Source organism: Bubalus bubalis, chromosome 1, assembly GCF_019923935.1.
Source record: "Bubalus bubalis isolate 160015118507 breed Murrah chromosome 1, NDDB_SH_1, whole genome shotgun sequence".
NCBI lineage: Eukaryota > Metazoa > Chordata > Mammalia > Artiodactyla > Bovidae > Bubalus > Bubalus bubalis.
In genome coordinates, this window is record NC_059157.1 from 115,023,045 (window position 1) to 115,042,552 (window position 19,508).

Consider the following 19,508-nt stretch of genomic DNA (forward strand, 5'->3'; position numbering starts at 1 on the left):
ACAAGAAAACTACAGATCAATATCCTTCATAATACAGAGGCAAAAATCCTCAGCAAAATGCTAGCACACTGTATCTAGCAGCATATGAAAACAGCCGCATCCTGATCAGAGAGCCCAGCCCAGGTCAGGCAGAGAAGCAGCAGGGGCGTGGTGAGGACGCGGACCAGAGGGGCACAGATGTTTCTGGCTGGGCCCCAAACCAACAGAAAGCAAGCAAGCAAGGCTGTCAGTGCGATGGCTTTTCAAGAGGGGCTGCCTGCCCTCGGAAAACATCTTTGTGATCACTTTTCCTCCCAAGTCAGTTCACATTCAGGAGACTTCCTCTCTTTGGGGGTGGGGGGCAGGGTGGGGGACATGAGCAGGGAGGGCTTCCCGTCCACCAGCACTGGTCCCCTGTCTGTGGTGTCTGCTTCGAGAGCTGAGCTTTCTGTCTACCCCAGGAAGCAGGGGACTTCTGTTTGTTCCTCTTGCAGCCTGCCTGACTATAAAACAAAGTAAAAAGAAAATCAGTATATAAATCCCCAGGATAATAAAGTAAACTGACTGTTTATTGCTCACCTCCCAAACTACCCTGCTTAAAGATCTTTCTCCATAAAGGCAAGGGGTTTTTAAGAGTGCACTGACCATGTGTCTGCCTTCCACGCATCTGTCCTACACACACACACACACACACAGAGCTTTGTGCTGTTGGAGAATCAGATGTATTTTTGCTACAATATCCTGCCCCTGCTGCTTACAAATAAAAGGAATGGACCGATGCTTTCTTTGAGGAGACTCTTGTACTCTTACTTAGACAGATTCTTTTCTTTAAACTATTTTTTCAGCCACCCACCACCCTTTGCACCATCATTAAAGCCTTTTTCAGTCCAAGAAGTCCTCACAAAGACCTGCTTCTTAATGTCTGCACTTGTTTCCTCAGCGCTAGGTCACCATCTCTGTGTTTTAGCTAAATACGCTTCAGTACTTCCCTCTCCTCAGTGGTTTTCTGAGGGCCTCCATCCACTCTGGTGAGGGGCCCCCTCATTAGTATTCTCCTTCTCGGACAGGGCGTCCACACAGGGGCTTTCAGCCTCCCTCTTGAGGCCGTCAAACCATCAATGAGCCTAGAGCTCCGGTTCATTTGAGAACTGTCTGCTTCTAGGGAAGTCCCTGGCACAGGCGAAATGTCCCCTTTTCAGTGTAAAAGTGCCCCAGGGACTAGGCCACCCAGCTGCCATTTGGGCTCCAGCCACTGCTGTGCACCCCCTCCCCAGAACAGGCTGTAAGGATGGTCCTAGCCCACACCTCCCTGCTCCCTGGCAACAGCAGGACTCCAGAGGCAGAGGTGGTGGAGGAGGAGGAGGCTTGGAGACCAAGGATCAGGGCCCTGGACCAGAGCCCAGCTCTGCCCTGAGCTCCCTCAACCACCCACTTGCGTCTCAGGTCAGCAGTGGGGGGAAGGGGGCAAGTGGAACGTGGATGAGAAGGTGGCGGCAGATGGCAAGTCAAGAGAAGCCATTCCACAGGTCGGCAGCCTCACCTGTCCAAACACATACAGCAGCCCGATGGTGCCTCCCGTCTGCCCACCAAGGACCGCAGCAATCATGGAGTACACGCCGCCGCTGCCCACGCCGCAGTGCTTCCCAACCCCGATGCCGGATAGCACAGTGACCAGGGCCACCAGGGCGACGAAGGACACCAGAAACACACCCATAAGCACGCCTGTGTTTCCCTGCAGGGGGGAAAGCAAGGAGTCAGTTCAGAGTCAGGGCACAGCGGGGAGCACTGACCACCACCCCCATGTCCTCACAGGTGAGCCCGCTGGGAAAAGGCAGAGGCGGCACCACAGGGGTGAAGCCTGGGAGAGATTCCAGATGAGCCGGGTGTTCTGACAGCAAACACTAATAGACTTCCAAGCCCTGACAAGTCAAGTCAAAGCCACTTCCTACCCCCACAAGGCCCCTCCTGGCCTGTCCTCTCCCCCTCCCCACCCTCCCATCCCTCAGCCGACAACTCCCCCACAGACACACTGGGTGCCCCAGTGGTGATCTCACTGCTCCCTCACCTCCACCCTCCCACCCATGAGGCTCCCGCCTGGAATGCCTTCCTGCCCACTCCTCTTCCCTCACAAGTTGACTCCAATGCATCCTTCAAGACAGGGTCCATTTCCTTCTCCAAGAAGCTGTCCCCAGACCGCTTCCTCTGGACTCCAGCAGTACTCAGGGCTTAGTGCCCATCCCAGCACTTGTCTTACTGAGTCTGTTTCCAAGCCCATCTTACCTCTGGGCTGTGTACTCCAGGAGAGCAGGATTAGGTTTGGGGAGGGGGCGGTTTCTTCACCTTCTCCATTTCTCTTTCATTTGTGTGCACAGTGCACATCTACTATATCTACTCTCTTCTCACTCTTCTGAAAGTTACTTGTGTGTTTAGAAGTTCAATGCATTGAAAAATTGGTTAATTTATATGAAATACCTTTTATAAATGAGTAAAGAAGCATTGTTGGAGAAGACTCTTGAGAGTCCCTTGGACTGCAAGGAGATCAAACCAGTCAATCTTAAAGGAAATCAACCCTGAATATTCCTTGGAAGGACTGATGGTGAAGCTCCAATACTTTGGCCACCTGATGCAAAGAGCCAACTCATTAGAAAAGACCCTGATGCTGGGAAAGATTGAAGGCAGGCGGAGAAGGGGATGACAGAGGCCGAGATGGTTGGATAACATCACCGACTCAGTGGACAAGAGTTTGAGCAAACACTGGGAGATGGTGAATGACAAGGAAGCCTGGTGTGTGCAATCCACGGGGTCGCAAAGGGTTGGATACAACTGAGCGACTGAACCACAACAAAAGCAGTGTGGGGGTGGATTTTCAGCTGAGAGTAATGCCATACCAAGCAAAATTGATTCTATTAATAGAGAAGGGGAAAAAATGGATTTAAAGTTTGTCACAGTAAACTACAGGGTACCTAAGGGATTAGGTTTCATTCTGTTATGTTTTATTCAGGAAGTTACTTATTTTGTTGATTTTATATTTTTAATGAACTTATACTATGATCTTCCTTTGTTTTTGTGTTCTTGTCTACATGGGATACTTTTTTAAAAGTCTGTATCAATCTTTCAGTTTTCATACCAAAACTGCCACTATAACATTTTTCAAATTACAAACATGTTGCCAAATTATTCTTTAGAATATTTTCTATTTAAAAATCACTTGGGTATGACCTCTACTTTATGTTATCCCCTAAAAGCTCTACTTTATTTTTGGCATTTCACATGTACCTTTATTTCCATGTTCAAATATGATTTTTCAGGCAAAACTAATGCCAGAATTGAAAAGGAGAGATCGCTTTAGGGCAAAAGGATGTGTTTGTGTGGTAGCAGCCTCAAAGATGGTCCTGGTGGTCCCCACCCGAAGGCATTCACGCCCTTGTGTAGCCTGTTTCCGAGTGGAGGCTGGATGGTGTGACTCACTCTTAGTAAGCAGAGCCCCGCAGAAGGGATGAAATGTCACTTCTGAGATGAGGGTATGAGAAGACCACGCCTTTCACCTTGGGCACCTGCTTCCTCACTCTCTCTAGGTTGTTGGCCCTGGGGGAGGCCAGCTGCAGGTACTGAGACAACACTGTGAAGAGGCCAACATGACAAGGCCTGACGACAACCTCATTGCGATCTTAGCAACAGACCCTCTGCCAGTGGAGCCTTCAGGTGAAACTGTAGCCCTGACTGACGGCTCAGCTGCAATCCCATAAGAAAGCCTGAGCCAGAGGCAGCCAGCTAAGTTGCTCACGGATCCCTGAACCACAGTAACCAGATAAATACAAATTTGTGACTTCAAGCTGCTAAGTACTGGAGTAATTTTTTATGCAGCAATAGATGAGAATTTATACAAGTTTACTTCACTTGGGGGATGGGGCCAACCTTCTAGATAGCCACTTCTCAAAAAATAATCATCCAGCAGAAAAGTTAAGAGGAGGCCCTAAGATTTAAGAATCGAGATAGAGATAGCCTATCCTTTCCTCCTTCCACTATTCTATAATCATCCCCTGCAGAAGGGGATGAGCCCCTTCTGAGCCCCTTCAGAGCCCAGGGGCCCAGGCTGTCACTGCCAGGCCGCCTTCTGCCACAGCAGGCAGATGGCCGGGCCTCCCTGGGACACAGGCTGGAGGTGCTGGGGAGAGGGGTGGTACCCAGGAAGGGGAAAAGCCAGAGCTCAATCCCAGAAGCCGGACAATGCCTGCCGGCACAAGGCATCTGAGCTGGAGGCTTTGTGTTTTGTAAGGGCTCCCCTGTAAGTTACGGAGGAGTATGAGAGGCAGGGATTCACACCATCCACATTAGAGAGGTTGCTAAATCTGCTCTAAGCTTTCCACACATTAATAAAGAAAACTTTCAGACCCACTTTCAGGCTCTGGTTAAAGGTAGAACCTGAAGCTACGGGCCTGGGTATGGAGGAGAGCAAGAGCTGAGGAAGGGCTGGCCTCAACCAGCCTCCTAAGAGGGCTAAGAATCCCATATACCCCACTACAGTGAAGCTCTCATCCCCTAGAATTTACAGATGTGACTGTTAATTTTATGTGCCAGCTTGGCTAGATTATAATGACCAGTTTTTTAGTCAAACGCTAGTCTAGAAGTTGCTATAAATGTATTTTTAAGATGTGTTTAACATGTACAATCAGTTGACTTTAAGTAAAAGAAATTACATGTGTAGTTCTCACACAATCAGAAGGCCTTAAGAGCAAAGACTGAGGTTTCCCAAAAAAGAAGGAATTTGGTCTCCAGACTGCAACATATAAGTTTCTAAGTTTTCAACTAAAAAACCTGTAACTCAATTCTTACCTGCATCTCACTTAGCCTACAGATTTTGGACTTGCCAGCCCCCATAATCACAAGAGCCAAATTCTGACAATAAACACATACACACACCTCTCTCTCTACCTCTGTGAGATGACAGAAAATATATACAGCCATCCCTCAGTATCCCCAAGGGATTAATTCTGGGACTGCTCTCAGATACCAAAATCTGTGAATCTCTCAGGTTCCATAGTCAGCCCTCCCTGACTAATTTCACATCCACAGATTCAACCAACAGTGGACCATGTAGTACTGTAGTATTTATTGAGAAAAATCCAAGTATAAAGAGAGTGTGTGGTTCAAACTCATACGGTTCAGGGGTCAACTGCATATTGGTCTCTGCACCTGGTTTCTGAAACAAAGTCCCTGAAACTTTGTCATTTCTCCAGTGACAAGAGCACTAGGAACATCTGTCATTCTAATATTAGTGTTTGACCCCATCCCTGAGCCTGGTGGCTCAGATGGTAAAGAATCTGTCTGCAGTGCAGGAGACCCGGGTTCAATCCCTGGGTCAGGAAGATCCCCTGGAGAAGGCAATGGCACCCCACTCCAGCTTTCTTGCCTGGAGAATCCCACGGACAGAGGAGCCTGGCAGCTACAGTCCATGGGGTCCCAAAGAGTCGGACACGTCTGAGCGACTACCAGTTTTTCACTTTCTATCCCTGACCCAGGGCTACTAAAACCCTTGTAAACTCCGAAGGGATAAGAGCCCTAGGAGCATCTCTTGTTCTAACAAGGCAGCTGTGAGTGCGTTCCTGGGTGGGGATTAGTCACCAGAAAGACCAGGCCATGATTAGAAGCTTGGAGTTTCCACCACCACCACCCTCAACATGCACATACACCTCTAGAGAGGGGAAAGAGGCTGGAAATGGAATCAATAATGGATCATGTATGCTGAAGTTATAAAAATCCCCAAGGTTTGGGGTTCAGAAAGTTTCCAGGTAGGTGAACACATCCACATACCAGGGGGGTAATACACTTCAACTCCACAGTGACAGAAGCTCCTGCTCCCAGGACCCTTGCACACCTTGCCCTATGGATCTCTTCATCTGTCTATCAATCTATATCTTTTATCATATCCTTTAATAAGCTAGTAAACCTAAGTGCTTCCCTGAGTTCTGTGATCTGCTCTAACAAGTGAACTGAATCTGGGGGAGGTGTCAGGGAAACCCCCGAAGCACAGGGGCAACCTAGACCTGTGATTGGCAGCTGAAGTGGGTGGGGGCAGCTTCATGGGACTGAGCCCTTAACCTGTGCAATTTGATGCTCTCTTCAGGCAGACAGTGTTAGAATTGAGTGAAATTGTAGGACACTCAGCTGGTGTTACAGAATTGCTTGGTGAGGGGAAAAAAAACACATATCTGGTGACCAGTAGTGTCAGAAGTGAAGCGAAAGCAAAGAGAATGCACAGAGGACTGTAGGCCTTTACAATTCCCTCTGCCTCTCCAGGCGGGGCATCAGCCAAGTCACAGATCACCAGGACAGCTGGAGAGGGTCACAAACTGGAGGCAAACTTGCCATCAGTCTGCTCTCCCTGACCCACCTCTAGTCCCACCCGAGACGCACCCTGACTTCTGTGCTCTCATTTTTGTAGTTAAATCCGTGGTGAGGCTTTCACATGAACCTCTGTCTGAGGCCCAGGTTCTCAGGATTTGCACTTAAAAAGCAATGCTAGCTACTCCATGTGCTTGATCTTGTTTCCTGTCTCTGGAGCATCTGTGCTTTAGGAATCTGTCAAGCACTCTGTGGAATACCCAAGGGTGACAGAGCTTTCCAGGTCCCGGGCCCAGAAGAGGCTCCAGGGCCACCAGCTCATCACTCACCACCAGCCAGCCGGTCCTTAAGAAAAGGACAACCCCAAAAATGTTGATCATGCAGGAGGTGAACACACCGTCCCAGGTCCCGAACAGCACCGGCTCCCATACGAACAGCTGGATCTTCCACCAGGGCTGGGGCTGGGCCAGGGCCTCCTGAAAACAGGGCATACAGCAGTCAACTCAACAGCAGTGGGGGTAGGGGGGGATGCTGGGGGAAGTCAGCTTTAAAGCTCTGCGTTTCGCCACACCACACAGGCCTCTGCGCACTGCGATTCCTATGCCCTCATGCAGCGCAGACGTGCTGTTCAGCAAACTTTGTTCCCTCTCCTTCTGCCCACTCTGGGGACTGTTTCCTAGCCTCTTTATGGGCGGTGTGGCCACATGACTGAGTTCCAGCCACTGGGATGTGGGTGAGCCTGGGATGCTGGGCTCCAGTTCACACAGTGGTCTCGAGCTCTGGGTGATGCCACCCTCCCTCTCAGTTCTCTGTTCCTGGGGGGGGAACAGCAGCTCCCAGCAGTTACTAGTCTTTGGGGAACCTTACTTTACTTAGCTTTTTGTTGCTCCCGCCCTTCTAACACTTCTGTAATGAACTCTGTATGTTAAATTCCCTCTGTTTAAAAAACCTAGGGCAGTGTCTGTGTTCCTCACTGAACATGAGCTGAGACAGTGATCCCTAAGTGCCCTTTCACCCCAGACCACAGAAGCCCACGGCATCGTTTGGCAGTTGTCTGGAATGAAGGCTAACAATTGGTGAAATAGACGCTTTGCTCACTTTTCCAATTCAAAAATAACAAAGGCACTTACAGAACACTCAAACAGAAACTCTTTACTAGAAAGACTAAAACTTATGGAAATGATCTTAAAATCAGTAGCCACTCATACTAGGAACTGCTTCTGCATAGGTTTGGTAATTAAATTCAAACATCACTAGAGTCCTCCAATGGCCTCCAATTGCCACAACAGTGATGAGTGATTCTCACCTGGGGACCGGGGAGAGAGGCACCCAGTTAAGACCCACTGTGAGCAGTAAGCCTGACTGGTGCATGTATGTGAGCTGTAACTTCAGAGAGAAGGCAGGAAAGTCAAGCGACAGGGAAATCGGAGGTCCAGAGTCGGGGGCAGGGCCCCCGAACATTTGAGAACAGTGGGTGTGCCTATGATCTAGGACCAAGCCCAGCATCCAGCTATACTCAGTTAAAACGGAAGGAGAGGATACCAGCTTCCTGCCTTGTATTGTGCGCCGACAGAGGAAGAAAGGGCCTCGAATAATCATCAGGGACATCAATGAAGCCACACGGGACAGATGGGCCAGGGGACTCCTTGGAGTCTCTGACAGTCCCTGACACCAGCTGGAATGCCTTTCATCTCTGTATATTTCTGTTCATCTGTCTTTAGCAAACTACTAATGAGCAATCTCCTGAAAGTCAATAAACATGAGAACAGTGATCATGGTTCAGAGCGAAGACCTTGCCAACCTATGCTTGTCTTCAAACAAATGGTACCGAGGGACCTTGGGGTAAGTATAATAAGACTGCTTTCCAGGATCTTAATCTCAAAACCCAGGACCTGGCCCAACTTCCTGTCTCTGCTTATGTTCACTTCCTACCATGGCTTGTTGCAGGTCTATTATTTATTAGAAACAGTCATAACAATAGCAACAAGGTGTAATAACTTAGAGAGTGCTTTCAGCTTCCACATCAATTCCCTCCACTGGTGCTCATATCGCCCCCCGAGGCAGGCAGGGAGAGGGCCCCTGTCTACAGCCTGCTGAGGAAAGAGAGCCCGGGAGAAGAGACACAACTGCCCCAGGTCCACAGCTGGATTGCAGTTCCCCAACCCAGACTGCAAAACCCGCACCACAGCTCACTTGCTCTTTTCTCTCCTAAATTTCACGCTTTATGATGCAATTTCTAACACCTGGACTTTGCTTAAGTACTGCTGGCTCAGTGGTAAAGAATCTGTCTGCCAATGCAGGAAAGCCCTGGGTTGGGAAGATCTCCTGGAGAAGGAAATGGCAACCCACTTCAGTATTCTCGCCTGAAAAATCCCATGGACAGAAGAGCCTGGTGGGCTACAGTCCATGGGGTCACAAAAGAGACAGACACAACTTAGTGACTCAACAACAACACCTGCTTTATCCTTAAAATTCCTGTTGTGATTCTAGAAACTTTATTCATCATTCATCACAGTCTTCATATTTCCACTCTGAAGGGCTGTTTTGTTTATTTGTTTAGTTACCTAATAGGATATGAAAAGCCTTTCACTCCCCAGACCTCACTGGACTAAACCAGCCTTAAAGGTGCCGCACACATGAATGAGGCAGAAACTTTAGGAGATCTTCACCCTCAGAATAAAGCTGTACATAAAGGCATGTGTGGTTTGAAATGAGTTTGGTGGCCCCACTGTTGACCTTGTAGGAGAGTACTAGCCAGAGAGAGAGAGCTCAAACCAGCTCCCGTGCATAATAACAGCGTGGCCCCAGGGCTGGTACAGTTCTTACACCAGTTCCAATGTGTATGTGTTTGCCCCTCATCAAGCAAGTCTCTGATACCAGCTAGGTGTCCTGTAATTCAACTCAGTTCTGACACCATCTACCCAAAGATAGTGTCACCCCACAATCAAGGGCTCAGGCCAGCAGACTGAGTCTGCTGTAATCTGTGTTTACCTGGGAAGGTAAACAGCTTCCAGGGGCTGTTGACGGAGGTTCCCACCACCCCTTTCTTGGGTTCAATTCATTTGTTAGAGTAGCTCACAGAACTCAGAGATCACCAGCTTATTATGAAAGGCTAGAACTCAGAAACCACGGGATGGAGGAGATGCCCAGGGCCAGGCTGGGGAAAGAGCCTGGGACACCCACACCTTCTCCCGGGGCAGCACCGTCCCTTCATCTCCATATGCTCACCAAGCCCGAGGCTCTCTAAACCCTCTTTTTGGGTTTTCCTAGGAGGCTTCATCCACCCCACTCCAGTACTCTTGCCTGGAAAATCCCATGGATGGAGGAGCCTGGTGGGCTGCAGTCCATGGGGTCGCTAAGAGTCGGACACGACTGAGTGACTTCACTTTCACTTCTCACTTTCATGCATTGGAGAAGGAAATGGCAACCCACTCCAGTGTTCTTGCCTGGAGAATCCCAGGGACAGGGAAGCCTGGTGGGCTACCGTCTATAGGGTCACACAGAGTCGGACACGACTGAAGCGACTTAGCAGCAGCAGCAGGAGGAGGAGGAGGCTTCATCACATAGGCATGATTGATTAAATCACTGGTCACTGGTGACCGATTTAACCTCCAACTCTTTCCCCTCCCCTTAAAGTTGCAACCCTCTAATCACATGGTTGGTTCCCCTAAAAACAGCCCCCACCCTTAGGTGATTCTAAAAGTCACCTCATTAATATAAACCCAGGTGTGCTTAAAATGCATTTGTTATAAATATCAAGACATCTTAACACTTTTATCACTTAGGGAATTCCAAGGGTTTTAGGAGCTCTGTGCAAAATACATATTAGCATGAAGGTGAAAAAGTGAAAGTATTAGTCGCTCAGTCTGTCCAGCTCTTTGTGACCCTATGGCCTGTAGCCTGCCAGGCTCCTCTGTCCTTGGAAATCTCCAGGCAAGAATACTGGAGTGGGTTGCCATTTCCTTCCCCAGGGATCTTGCCAACCCAGGGATAGAACCCAGGTCTCCTGCATTGCAGGCAAACTCTTTACCATCTGAGCGACCATGGAAGCCCATATTTATCATAAATAACAGTATCCCAACCCTGCCCTCTGTCTGTCCTGCCAGCTCTCTAAGTCCCCCCAAGTCTTGCTCAGACAGGTTGCAGACAGAGCCATGCCCTCAGCATGTGCAGACCTCCAACCAGAGGACAGAGTATCAGCTTTTCCCCACTCTTGGGGGTCTCAAACCCAACTCCCTCCTTTATGGGAGGTTAAGGAACCCCAGCTCATCTACAGTACCCTCTCCCACAGAGGCTGTGGCCCACAGACACCTCCTTTGTGCCTCTGCCAGTCATCTCTGGTGCCCGGGGGAGGGCAGTGGAATCACTGGGTGAGGGGGGTGATAGTTGGGCCAGGTACTGGCAATCTTGTGATCAGCACCAACTGTTGATAACTCTCTCAGAACCTCACTGTCTTCAGATTTGGGTCCCAGACATCTATTCCAAAATAACAGGAGTATCATTCCGTGCTCTATGGCACAGACATAACAGGCTGTGGGGAAAGGCAGATGGCAGTAAGACAGTGTGTGTGCCCAGCAGTGAGGCTTCTGGGAGACAGAGGGGGAACTAAGGAAAAAGAGAAAGCAAAGCAAGAGGAGCAAAGCATCCCTCAGAAAGGGCCCACAGACATGCTCAAGGGGCAGGTTCCTCTCTTCCTTGAGGCCCCTCAGGTGGACACTCGGCAGGTTCTGGGGTACAGCAAGTTGGAGTCTGGCCCCGGGTAATCACACCTGCGTGATGCTTGTTGCTAGGGCTTCCCTTCCTGACCTCCCAGAACAAGGAGCCAGGGCCTGGTCCCTCTGAGCCGAGGGCTGAAACCACACTGGAGACACCACAGCTGCGGGGTGGGTGTTTTAGTTCTGAAGTAGAAGCCTTTCTCTTGTGAGTAGAGAATCTTCACTCTTCGGCAGAACGTCTGGGAAGGCAGGGAAATCGCACCCTGAAATGTGTCTGGAGTGGGACACACATGGCTTCCAGCATGCAACAAGCGGAGCTGAGACAGACAAGCTCTGCCACAGGCGGCCATGTGAGCTCCCGCCCAGGAGCCTTCCTCTCAGACAGCCACCTCCCTCCGGCAGGCCATCAAGCAGGCCTGAAATGTGAGATGACACCTCTGCTTTCTGCCAGCAGCTGGAGAAAAAGAATCTGGCTTCTGCCCACTTGGGTCAGGAGCGGGTCAGAGCAGGACATGACCTGGCCCTCCCTACCAAAGACTGGTTCTCCCCAGAGCACACACATACACCAGCAACTTGCTCTCTTAACGCTAGTTATTTAATTATCAATCACACATCAGAGAAGATCCCAAGCTGCTGCTGGCCTGTGACCCCGTGGGCACCAGCCACATTCCTCTCCTCTGACTCTGAATAAGCACCACAGGCAGAGCTGGGTAGGGGGGCAGCAGGCTTCACGGCCATGGCCACCTGTGGCCGATGAGGTAGCTACATACCTGCCTCGAGGGGGGCTGCACAGTTTAGATGAGATGATAATTGTGAAAGGCTTTTTCGTAAGCATGAAGCACATCAGGCAGTTTTAAACGTGGGTGAGGATTTCTTCAGGGCAGTTGAGAGGAAAAGGAAAGATGTCTAATTGACTGTACCTCTTCTATTAACCCAGCCTACCTGGCCTCATGTTTCAGGTGAATCCTCACTCTACAGCTCAGCCCTGCTCAGTCCCAGGGTTGGGGCAGCTGGCCCCTTCTCTGTTGCACTAGGAGTTTGAGAATGGGCATCTGATCAGCACTTTGCTATCAGATTGATGCTGGTCGTGGAAACTACTCCAGAGGGGAAGTGGCAAGGACCCATCGGGAGTGGTCAAAGTCTGATTTCCTTGGATGTGAATCTGGGCAGCACCCTTGGTCAATATTGATTTAGTCATTCCTAGCAATGTGAGATCTTTGTGGCTGTGTGGAAATCTGCATGGAGTGAGTTCAAAAGCCAGCGTCTCCATAACAGTAGCTCCAGATGCTTGATCTGTGGTTTTTCCATCCTGCGTGTGCTGATCCTGGTCCAAGGCTAGGAATCTCTCAAGGCACAACCTGGTCATAGAACCATATAGGCACAGAAGCGACAAGACCCTCAGATGCCGTGAAAATGTTGATGCTGGTGGGAATTCCTAATGAGGTTCTGCCTTACAGTCACACAGCAGCAGCTCCTTCCCTACAATGCAGCCACGTCTGCACTCAGAATGCACAACCCAAAGACACTATGCTCTGGACACCTAATACCATCCCACAAATCTAAATTCCTACAGCAGCAATGCCGTGGTCACCTAAACAAGAGCTTCCCCTTCCCTTCCCAGTCTCCTTGACAAAAGGACAGAAGCTTCCTGCAAGACACGGGCCGTCACTAGACAATCTATCTCGGCTTAATATCAGGAGGACAAACACAGGCCCTAATGCCCTTCACCAGTAACAGGCAAACTTGCTAAATATCAACTGCAAAAGATTTATTCTTCTAGATGACTCAGTGAATCAGATAATACTATACTCATTTAAGAATTCCTATGTGCTGAGTACTTTTGACTTTTGGAATCACATAATGTTTTACATACTCAAAATTAAACAAAATCAAATCAAGAGGATGAGACAGAAAAACTCTAAGAATGCAGAGAGAAACAAATTAACCTAACTATTTCTAAGGAAAAACATAACCACACCGAAGGTGGAAAAAAAGCAAAGCAGAGTAACTTCCGAACATATTATTTTGACTATATGCTTTCAGTCTAAAGACAAATAACTACAAACTAATCCAAATTCTAGGCTTCCCTGGTGGCTCAGAGGTAAAGCCAATGCAGGAGTCATGGGTTTGATCTCTGGATTGGGAAGATCCCCTGGAGAAGGAAATTGGACCCTACTCCAGTATTCTTGCCTGGGAGATCCCATGGACAGAGGAGCTTGGCAGGCTATAGTCCACAGTGCTACAGAGTCGGACATGACTTGGCAACTGAGCACACGTGCAACACACATTCTAGAAAGTTTGTTTTTTGCAGGGGTAGGAGTTAATCTACTTTCCATCAATTATAGGATTGAGCAAAGAAATAACAATATTGACTGACAGTCAAGTTTCTCACTGTTGGAGAAGGCAGCTAAAACTAAGGAAGGAGAACCCTGGGGTGATAAATTAGAATGAGAGGCATCAGTTTGAATTCGTAGTTTTTAATATGCAGAGGAAGATATAAATATATATTCCTTCTCTCTGTCTACTTAAAGGGTCTACAAGGTAAGACACCCCAGTAGCAACAAACATATCGAACACCCAGATCTTGGTCTTTAAATACCATTTCTCACCTTACTGAGCCAGAGCTCTTTGGAGGAATAGCTGATTCAGGGCCAAGGCAGAGAAAATACAAAATGAGCCTAGAATATTTTCTGTCAGAAAGTAAAGAAGTGCCCCTAAAAATGATGAGGATGTGTTGAAAGGAAATAGAAAACAGCCTGCAGGGGCACCCCCTGGCCAAATCTGGAATCATTTGAGCATCAAAATCGATAATTATAGCAATAGAATACTCACAGGAAAAATAAGAATCTGAGTCCATATAGATATAAGTAAATGAATAAATTAAAACAAGCAGAAAGAGGGAAAATCCTTTTTAGTAGAAGACCAACTAATATATGTAGAAGAAATGATGGTGTTAGAAATCATCATTCTGCAGCCATCACAGTGATAACTGATTCTGCCAAGAATCAACAACTGATGCTAAAGCTAGTGAGTAGGAGCTATATGAGGAACTGGATATTTCCATAGTCTCAAAGTATCCTTAACAAATTATGTATTAACTACAAAGGGGACATTAGTAACTTCAGACTGGATTAACCTAGTGGGCACCACCTGAAATGCTAACCAAAGTTAACATTACCAATAATGGAACAAGCAGAAACCCTGTACCTCTCTCCTGATATGATGTCTGGAAAAGAATGCAATATCATTCTGTGGGTTCCTGCCCAAAATACAAACCCCAAATCTAATCATAAGAGATCATGTCCCAAACTGAGGAACATTCTACAAAACAACTAGCCTGTGTTTTGCAAAAAAAAAAAAAAAAAGTCAAGGTCATGAAAGACAAAGAAAGGCTAAGGAACTGTTCCAGATTAAATGAGACTGAGTGAGGCATGATGACTGAATGCCCTGTGTGATGCTGGACTGACTCCTGGTCTGGGGGAAAAAGCGACAGGATATCAGTGGAATAAATGGCAAAAGTGGACTGTGAAACTGTGGATTAGATAATAGGATTGATCAATGTTAAATGTCTTGATCTTAAAAAAAAAAAAAAATTCCATAGTCTGGCCATCCAGGCATGCACTATGGCTATTTTATTTGGCCACACCAAGCGGCTTGTGGGATTCTAGTTCCCTGGCCAGGGATTTGAATGCAGGCCCTCAGCAGTGAAAGCATGGAGTGTCAACCACTGAACCACCAGGAAATTCTCTAAATGTCTTGATCTTGATAAATATACTGTGGTTAGGTAAAAGAAAAGTCCTATTCTTAGGAAATAGACACTGAAGTATTTACGGATAAGGGAATATGATGTTTACAAATTACTTCCAAGTGGTTCAGGAAAAAATACATACAATAGAATATGTGCTCAGCTGTGTCTGACTCTTTTCAACACCATGGACTGCACCCTGCCAGGCTCCTCTGTCCATGGGATTATCCCAGCAAAATATTGGAGGGGGTTGCCATTTCCTCCTCCAGAGGATATTCCTGACCCATGGATCGAACCTGCCTCTCCTATGGCTCTGGCATTGGCAGGGGAATTCCTTGCCACTGAGCCCCCTAGGAAGCCTATAATAGAACATAATAGGTATCAAAACATACATATGGAATATAAATTTAGAGAGAGAGAGCAAGAGCCAGAGAGAACACACAAATAATAAAGCAAAAGGACAAAATGTTAACAACTGGTAAACCTGAGTCAAGAGTATATGGCAGTTCCTTGTATTACTGCAACTTCCTATAAGTGTAAAATGGTATCAAAATTTCAAAAGTTTAAAAATAATACATACAATTTTTATTTTTTAAAAGAAGCCCATATATGTTGAAAAAATAGCTTGTTCACTCTTGTACCCCCAGTACTCAACACGGAACAGGTGCTTACTAAACGTATTAGCGGAATGAATGAATGAATGAATTGTGCTTTAGAAAGTGACATTAGACATCTCTTTTAAGATATCAGAATATGCACTTTCCCACCTTCCAAATTACCATGACAATAACAGAAAAGATGTGGGCTTTTTTTAATGTATGAAACCATAGTTATAACTAGAAAGGGAAAAAAACAAGTGCTACTAGTAGATACTTTGGCCACCTCACGTGAAGAGTTGACTCACTGGAAAAGACTCTGATGCTGGGAGGGATTGGGGGCAGGAGAAGGGACGACAGAGGATGAGATGGCTGGACGGCATCACCAACTCGATGGACATGAGTTTGAGTGAACTCCGGGAGTTGGTGATGGACAGGGAGGCCTGGCGTGCTGTGATTCATGGGGTCACAAAGAGTCGGACAGGACTGAGCGACTAAACTGAACTAGTAGATCAGATATTTGGAGAGACTTCTGCATATGCACTTGGATGGGCAAAAGAAGGCACATGATGGAGCAGCCTGGGGCAGCCAAGAGAAGAGCTGTCTTCCAAGGCCCCTGAGAAGTTCCAGGCTCAGAGCCAGCAAATGCTAGGGGCAGACACAGGCCACAGAAATCATTGGGAATAAGATCATCTTGGAGGTTTCATCATGTAATGGATGTAACACATATGGCATTTATAGCATAAAAGGCTGAAGGGCGGAGCTGGGAAACAGGCCTATGTGATTGCCAAGTTCCTACATTTTATATTGAAGTGGTATAATATTAACTCTAAACAAACTGTGAACATTTTAAAATGTATGTTTAATCTCTAGAGAAGCCATTCTCAAACTTTTTGATCTCCAGATCCTTTTACATTCTTAAAAATTACTAAGGATCCCCAAGAGTTTTTGTTTATGTGAGCTCTATCAATATTTATCATATTAGAAACTTAAAGGGAGATATTTGAAAGTACTTATTAATCACTTAAACATAATAATAACAAACCTATTATCTGTTAAAATAAGTATCATGTTTGCATGAAAAATAACTACTTTCCCAAGCAAAAATACTCAATGAAAACATTTTAATCTCTGGCTTGATAGAATACAGCTGGACTCTCATATCTCCTGCATCCAATCTGCTGTGAGATGTTATTTTTGAAGTACATGAAATCAATTTGGCCTCCCACGCTTCTATAGTTAGAAAGAGTAATCTACTACCACCAATCCATATAAGAAAAAAATTCCTGTCACCCCAAAGAGAAGAGAAGAACATTTAAAAAAAAAAAAGTGACAGGGAATATAAGAAACAGCAGTAGCTACATATGAACCAGAAGAATTAAAGGATACTTGAAAAAAAATTAAGACTTTATTGGTCAGAAGCAGCAAAGCTTTAACAACTTAGGCCTGTGTCTTCTCCTCCATGAGTCTGATAACATCACTTGGTTTTCCAGTTAAACACACACATTTATATATCTTACTACAATAAATGCTATTTGCAGGTGTAAAGTTTTTATAACCAACTATAACAAACATGGAAATACTTATTACAATTAAAATATATATAAATTTTATAAACCATGACAATGTAAAAGTAACAATCCAACAAAAAATTAGAAATCAAATGAGAGAAACAGCAGGAAGGGTAAACGTGCCAATGTTCTCTTTTTCATACTGGGAAGCAATAAGTAAACTGATATTAAATTGATAATGTAGTCAAGAAACTGAGGTATAAATAAAATATTTAAAGTTATAAACCATTAGTGACTGTCTCTGGGGAATGGCAGTAAAGGAAGAGAGGAAGAAGGCTTTTAATTTTGTATCATTCTTTTGCTTAAAAAATGTTTTTACTGCATACACGTAGTACTTCTACAATATAAATAATAACAATTTTTATTTGAAGAAAAATCTACCACATATTATAAATATTTGAAAAATAAAATGCTGACCTCAAGTTAGAAATTTATTTATAACTCAACTTCCCTTTATGCAATGGATGGATACACCAAAAGATACCTGTGTGAATCACATTTGAAATGTACAGTCTGCTTAAATTTCTTTGATAAAATTAATATCTATCCATACATGTGTATATCTTTGTTTAAAATTAAAATTTGCCTGTGCCTTGGTTTTTTTTTTTTTTTTTTAAACTGATAATTGCCTAAAACAAAAAGGGAAAGCTACTCAAAATGAGCCATGGCCTTCTCTTTTCTAAGTTCTATGAACACTGAGACACACTTTAGAGCAAATCTATCATCAGGATCAAACATAACTATTTTTGGCTAAATGAAGATCACTAGGCTACCATGGCTTCAAATTCATCAGGAAGCACCTAAATCCTGCAACTTATGACAGAGGCTATGGATGTGATTTACAAGCTATCTGCAGACTGGAAAAAGCATATCATCGAATTTTTTTACACAGACCAGTGGTGTTTACTTCATTATCTTTTTCTCTTTCTTTATGCCTGTTCATATAAAGAAGAGAATACTTGCACATCAAAACAAAAACAAAAGAAATGTAGCTTTCTTCTTATAAGTGACAATGACAATACCCTGCTCGACAGGTGTTCACGCCAGAGCAGTACCACCTCTGAAGACTGTTCACGCTGAGCTATTCTGAAGCGCACCACCGTCACTACAACCTCTGCAGGCTTTTGACCAAGTTGTCAAATTCAGAAAGAAAGAAAACAAGCTTTAAGAATCATATTACATTACTACTTGAGAGTGTATGTCTGTGTGTGTGTGTGTGTGCACACGCACTTGCACAAATGCACGCTCAGGTGTGCTCAAAGCCTTGTGACTCCACGAGCTGTAGCCAGCCAGGCTCCTCTGTCCATGGGATTTCCCAGGCAAGAATACTAGAGTGGGTTGCCATTTCCTACTCCTGGGGACCTTCCCGATCCCAGGGATTGAACCCGCGTCTTTTACATCTCCTGCACTGGCAGGTGGGTTCTTTACCACTAGCACCACCTGGGAAGCCCTACATTGCTACTTGATAATGATTAAAGAGCAAACAAGTCTTCCCTGCTGGCTCAGACAGTAAAGAATCCATCTGCAATGTGGGAGACCTGGGTTCGATCCCTAGGTTGGGAAGATCCCCTGGAGAAGGGAATGGCAACCTGTTCCAGTATTCTTGCCAGGAAAAGAGCAAAAAGAGATACTGAATTACACTCTCTAAGGTATGTACATTTCTTTAAATGTTTTTTATTTGATATTGTTTTATGAATACAGATATATCTAGTATTTAAACTTCTATCCTGAAGAGAGATATTTTGTCAGCAAAAGAATAAAATGAATGGAAAAATAAGCTAAAATTCTGTCATCCACCCCTATAGGAAGCCAGGTTGTTCATTCAGGCCTGACCAGAGTCTAAGCACCACCTAGCAGCTCCTTACACAAATTATAAGAAAAATACTTCAGAATCATTAACACAGCCTCTAGGATTCTCCTTCCAAACCCCAAACTATTAAATAAAGAACTGCATTTTTTCTGTATTTGACCATGGATGAAATATACCCTAAGAATTAAGAATTAAGAAATTCTTAAGTCATCTAGTTCATTTATTCATAGCTGCTGCTAAGTTGCTTCAGTCGTGTCCGACTCTGTGCGACCCCATAGACGGCAGCCCACCAGGTTCCCCCATCCCTGGGATTCTCCAGGCAAGAACACTGGAGTGGGTTGCCATTTTCTTCTCCAATGCATGAAAGTGAAAAGTGAAAGGGAAGTCGCTCAGTCGTGTCCGACTCTTCGCAACCCCATGGACTGCAGCCCACCAGGCTCCTCTGTCCATGGGATTTTCCAGGCAAGAGTACTGGACTGGGTTGCCATTGCCTTCTCCGCTTATGACATTATGATATCTTAAAAATCTTGCAGTTCAGGGAACAGATCAACCTTCCCAGGGCTAACCAGCTCTTATAGATAGCACACAGCTGGCCAGGAGCATGCCTTCCATATGCAAACCTACCAATTCTGAGTTTATTCCTTAAGCCACTCTGTTTATCTAATTCTCACACACCAAGCCAATATTTCTCCTGCTCTAAATCACCCCCAGATCAGTTTCTAGGAAACTAGAGACCATCTCTACTGCCAA

The 19,508-nt window shown here is 45.8% G+C and overlaps 1 protein-coding gene across 8 annotated transcripts in view; it reads right to left on the reverse strand.

Annotated features, from left to right (window-relative positions):
• The window catches only part of SLC12A8 (solute carrier family 12 member 8), a 143,354-nt gene that overhangs the window by 114,969 nt on the left and 8,877 nt on the right, over positions 1-19,508 (reverse strand). For 6 of the 8 annotated variants that reach the window (XM_044942695.2, XM_044942692.2, XM_044942715.2 and 3 more), the window contains 2 exons: positions 6,651-6,797; positions 1,520-1,711 (listed from right to left, as the gene is read on the reverse strand). The exons of 1 other annotated variant lie outside the window; for it this stretch is intronic. In XM_044942695.2, coding sequence (XP_044798630.2) covers positions 1,520-1,711; positions 6,651-6,797 — 339 coding nt within the window. The remainder of the gene's footprint in view (positions 1-1,519; positions 1,712-6,650; positions 6,798-19,508) is intronic. One more of the 8 variants, XM_044942702.2, reaches the window with a different exon arrangement.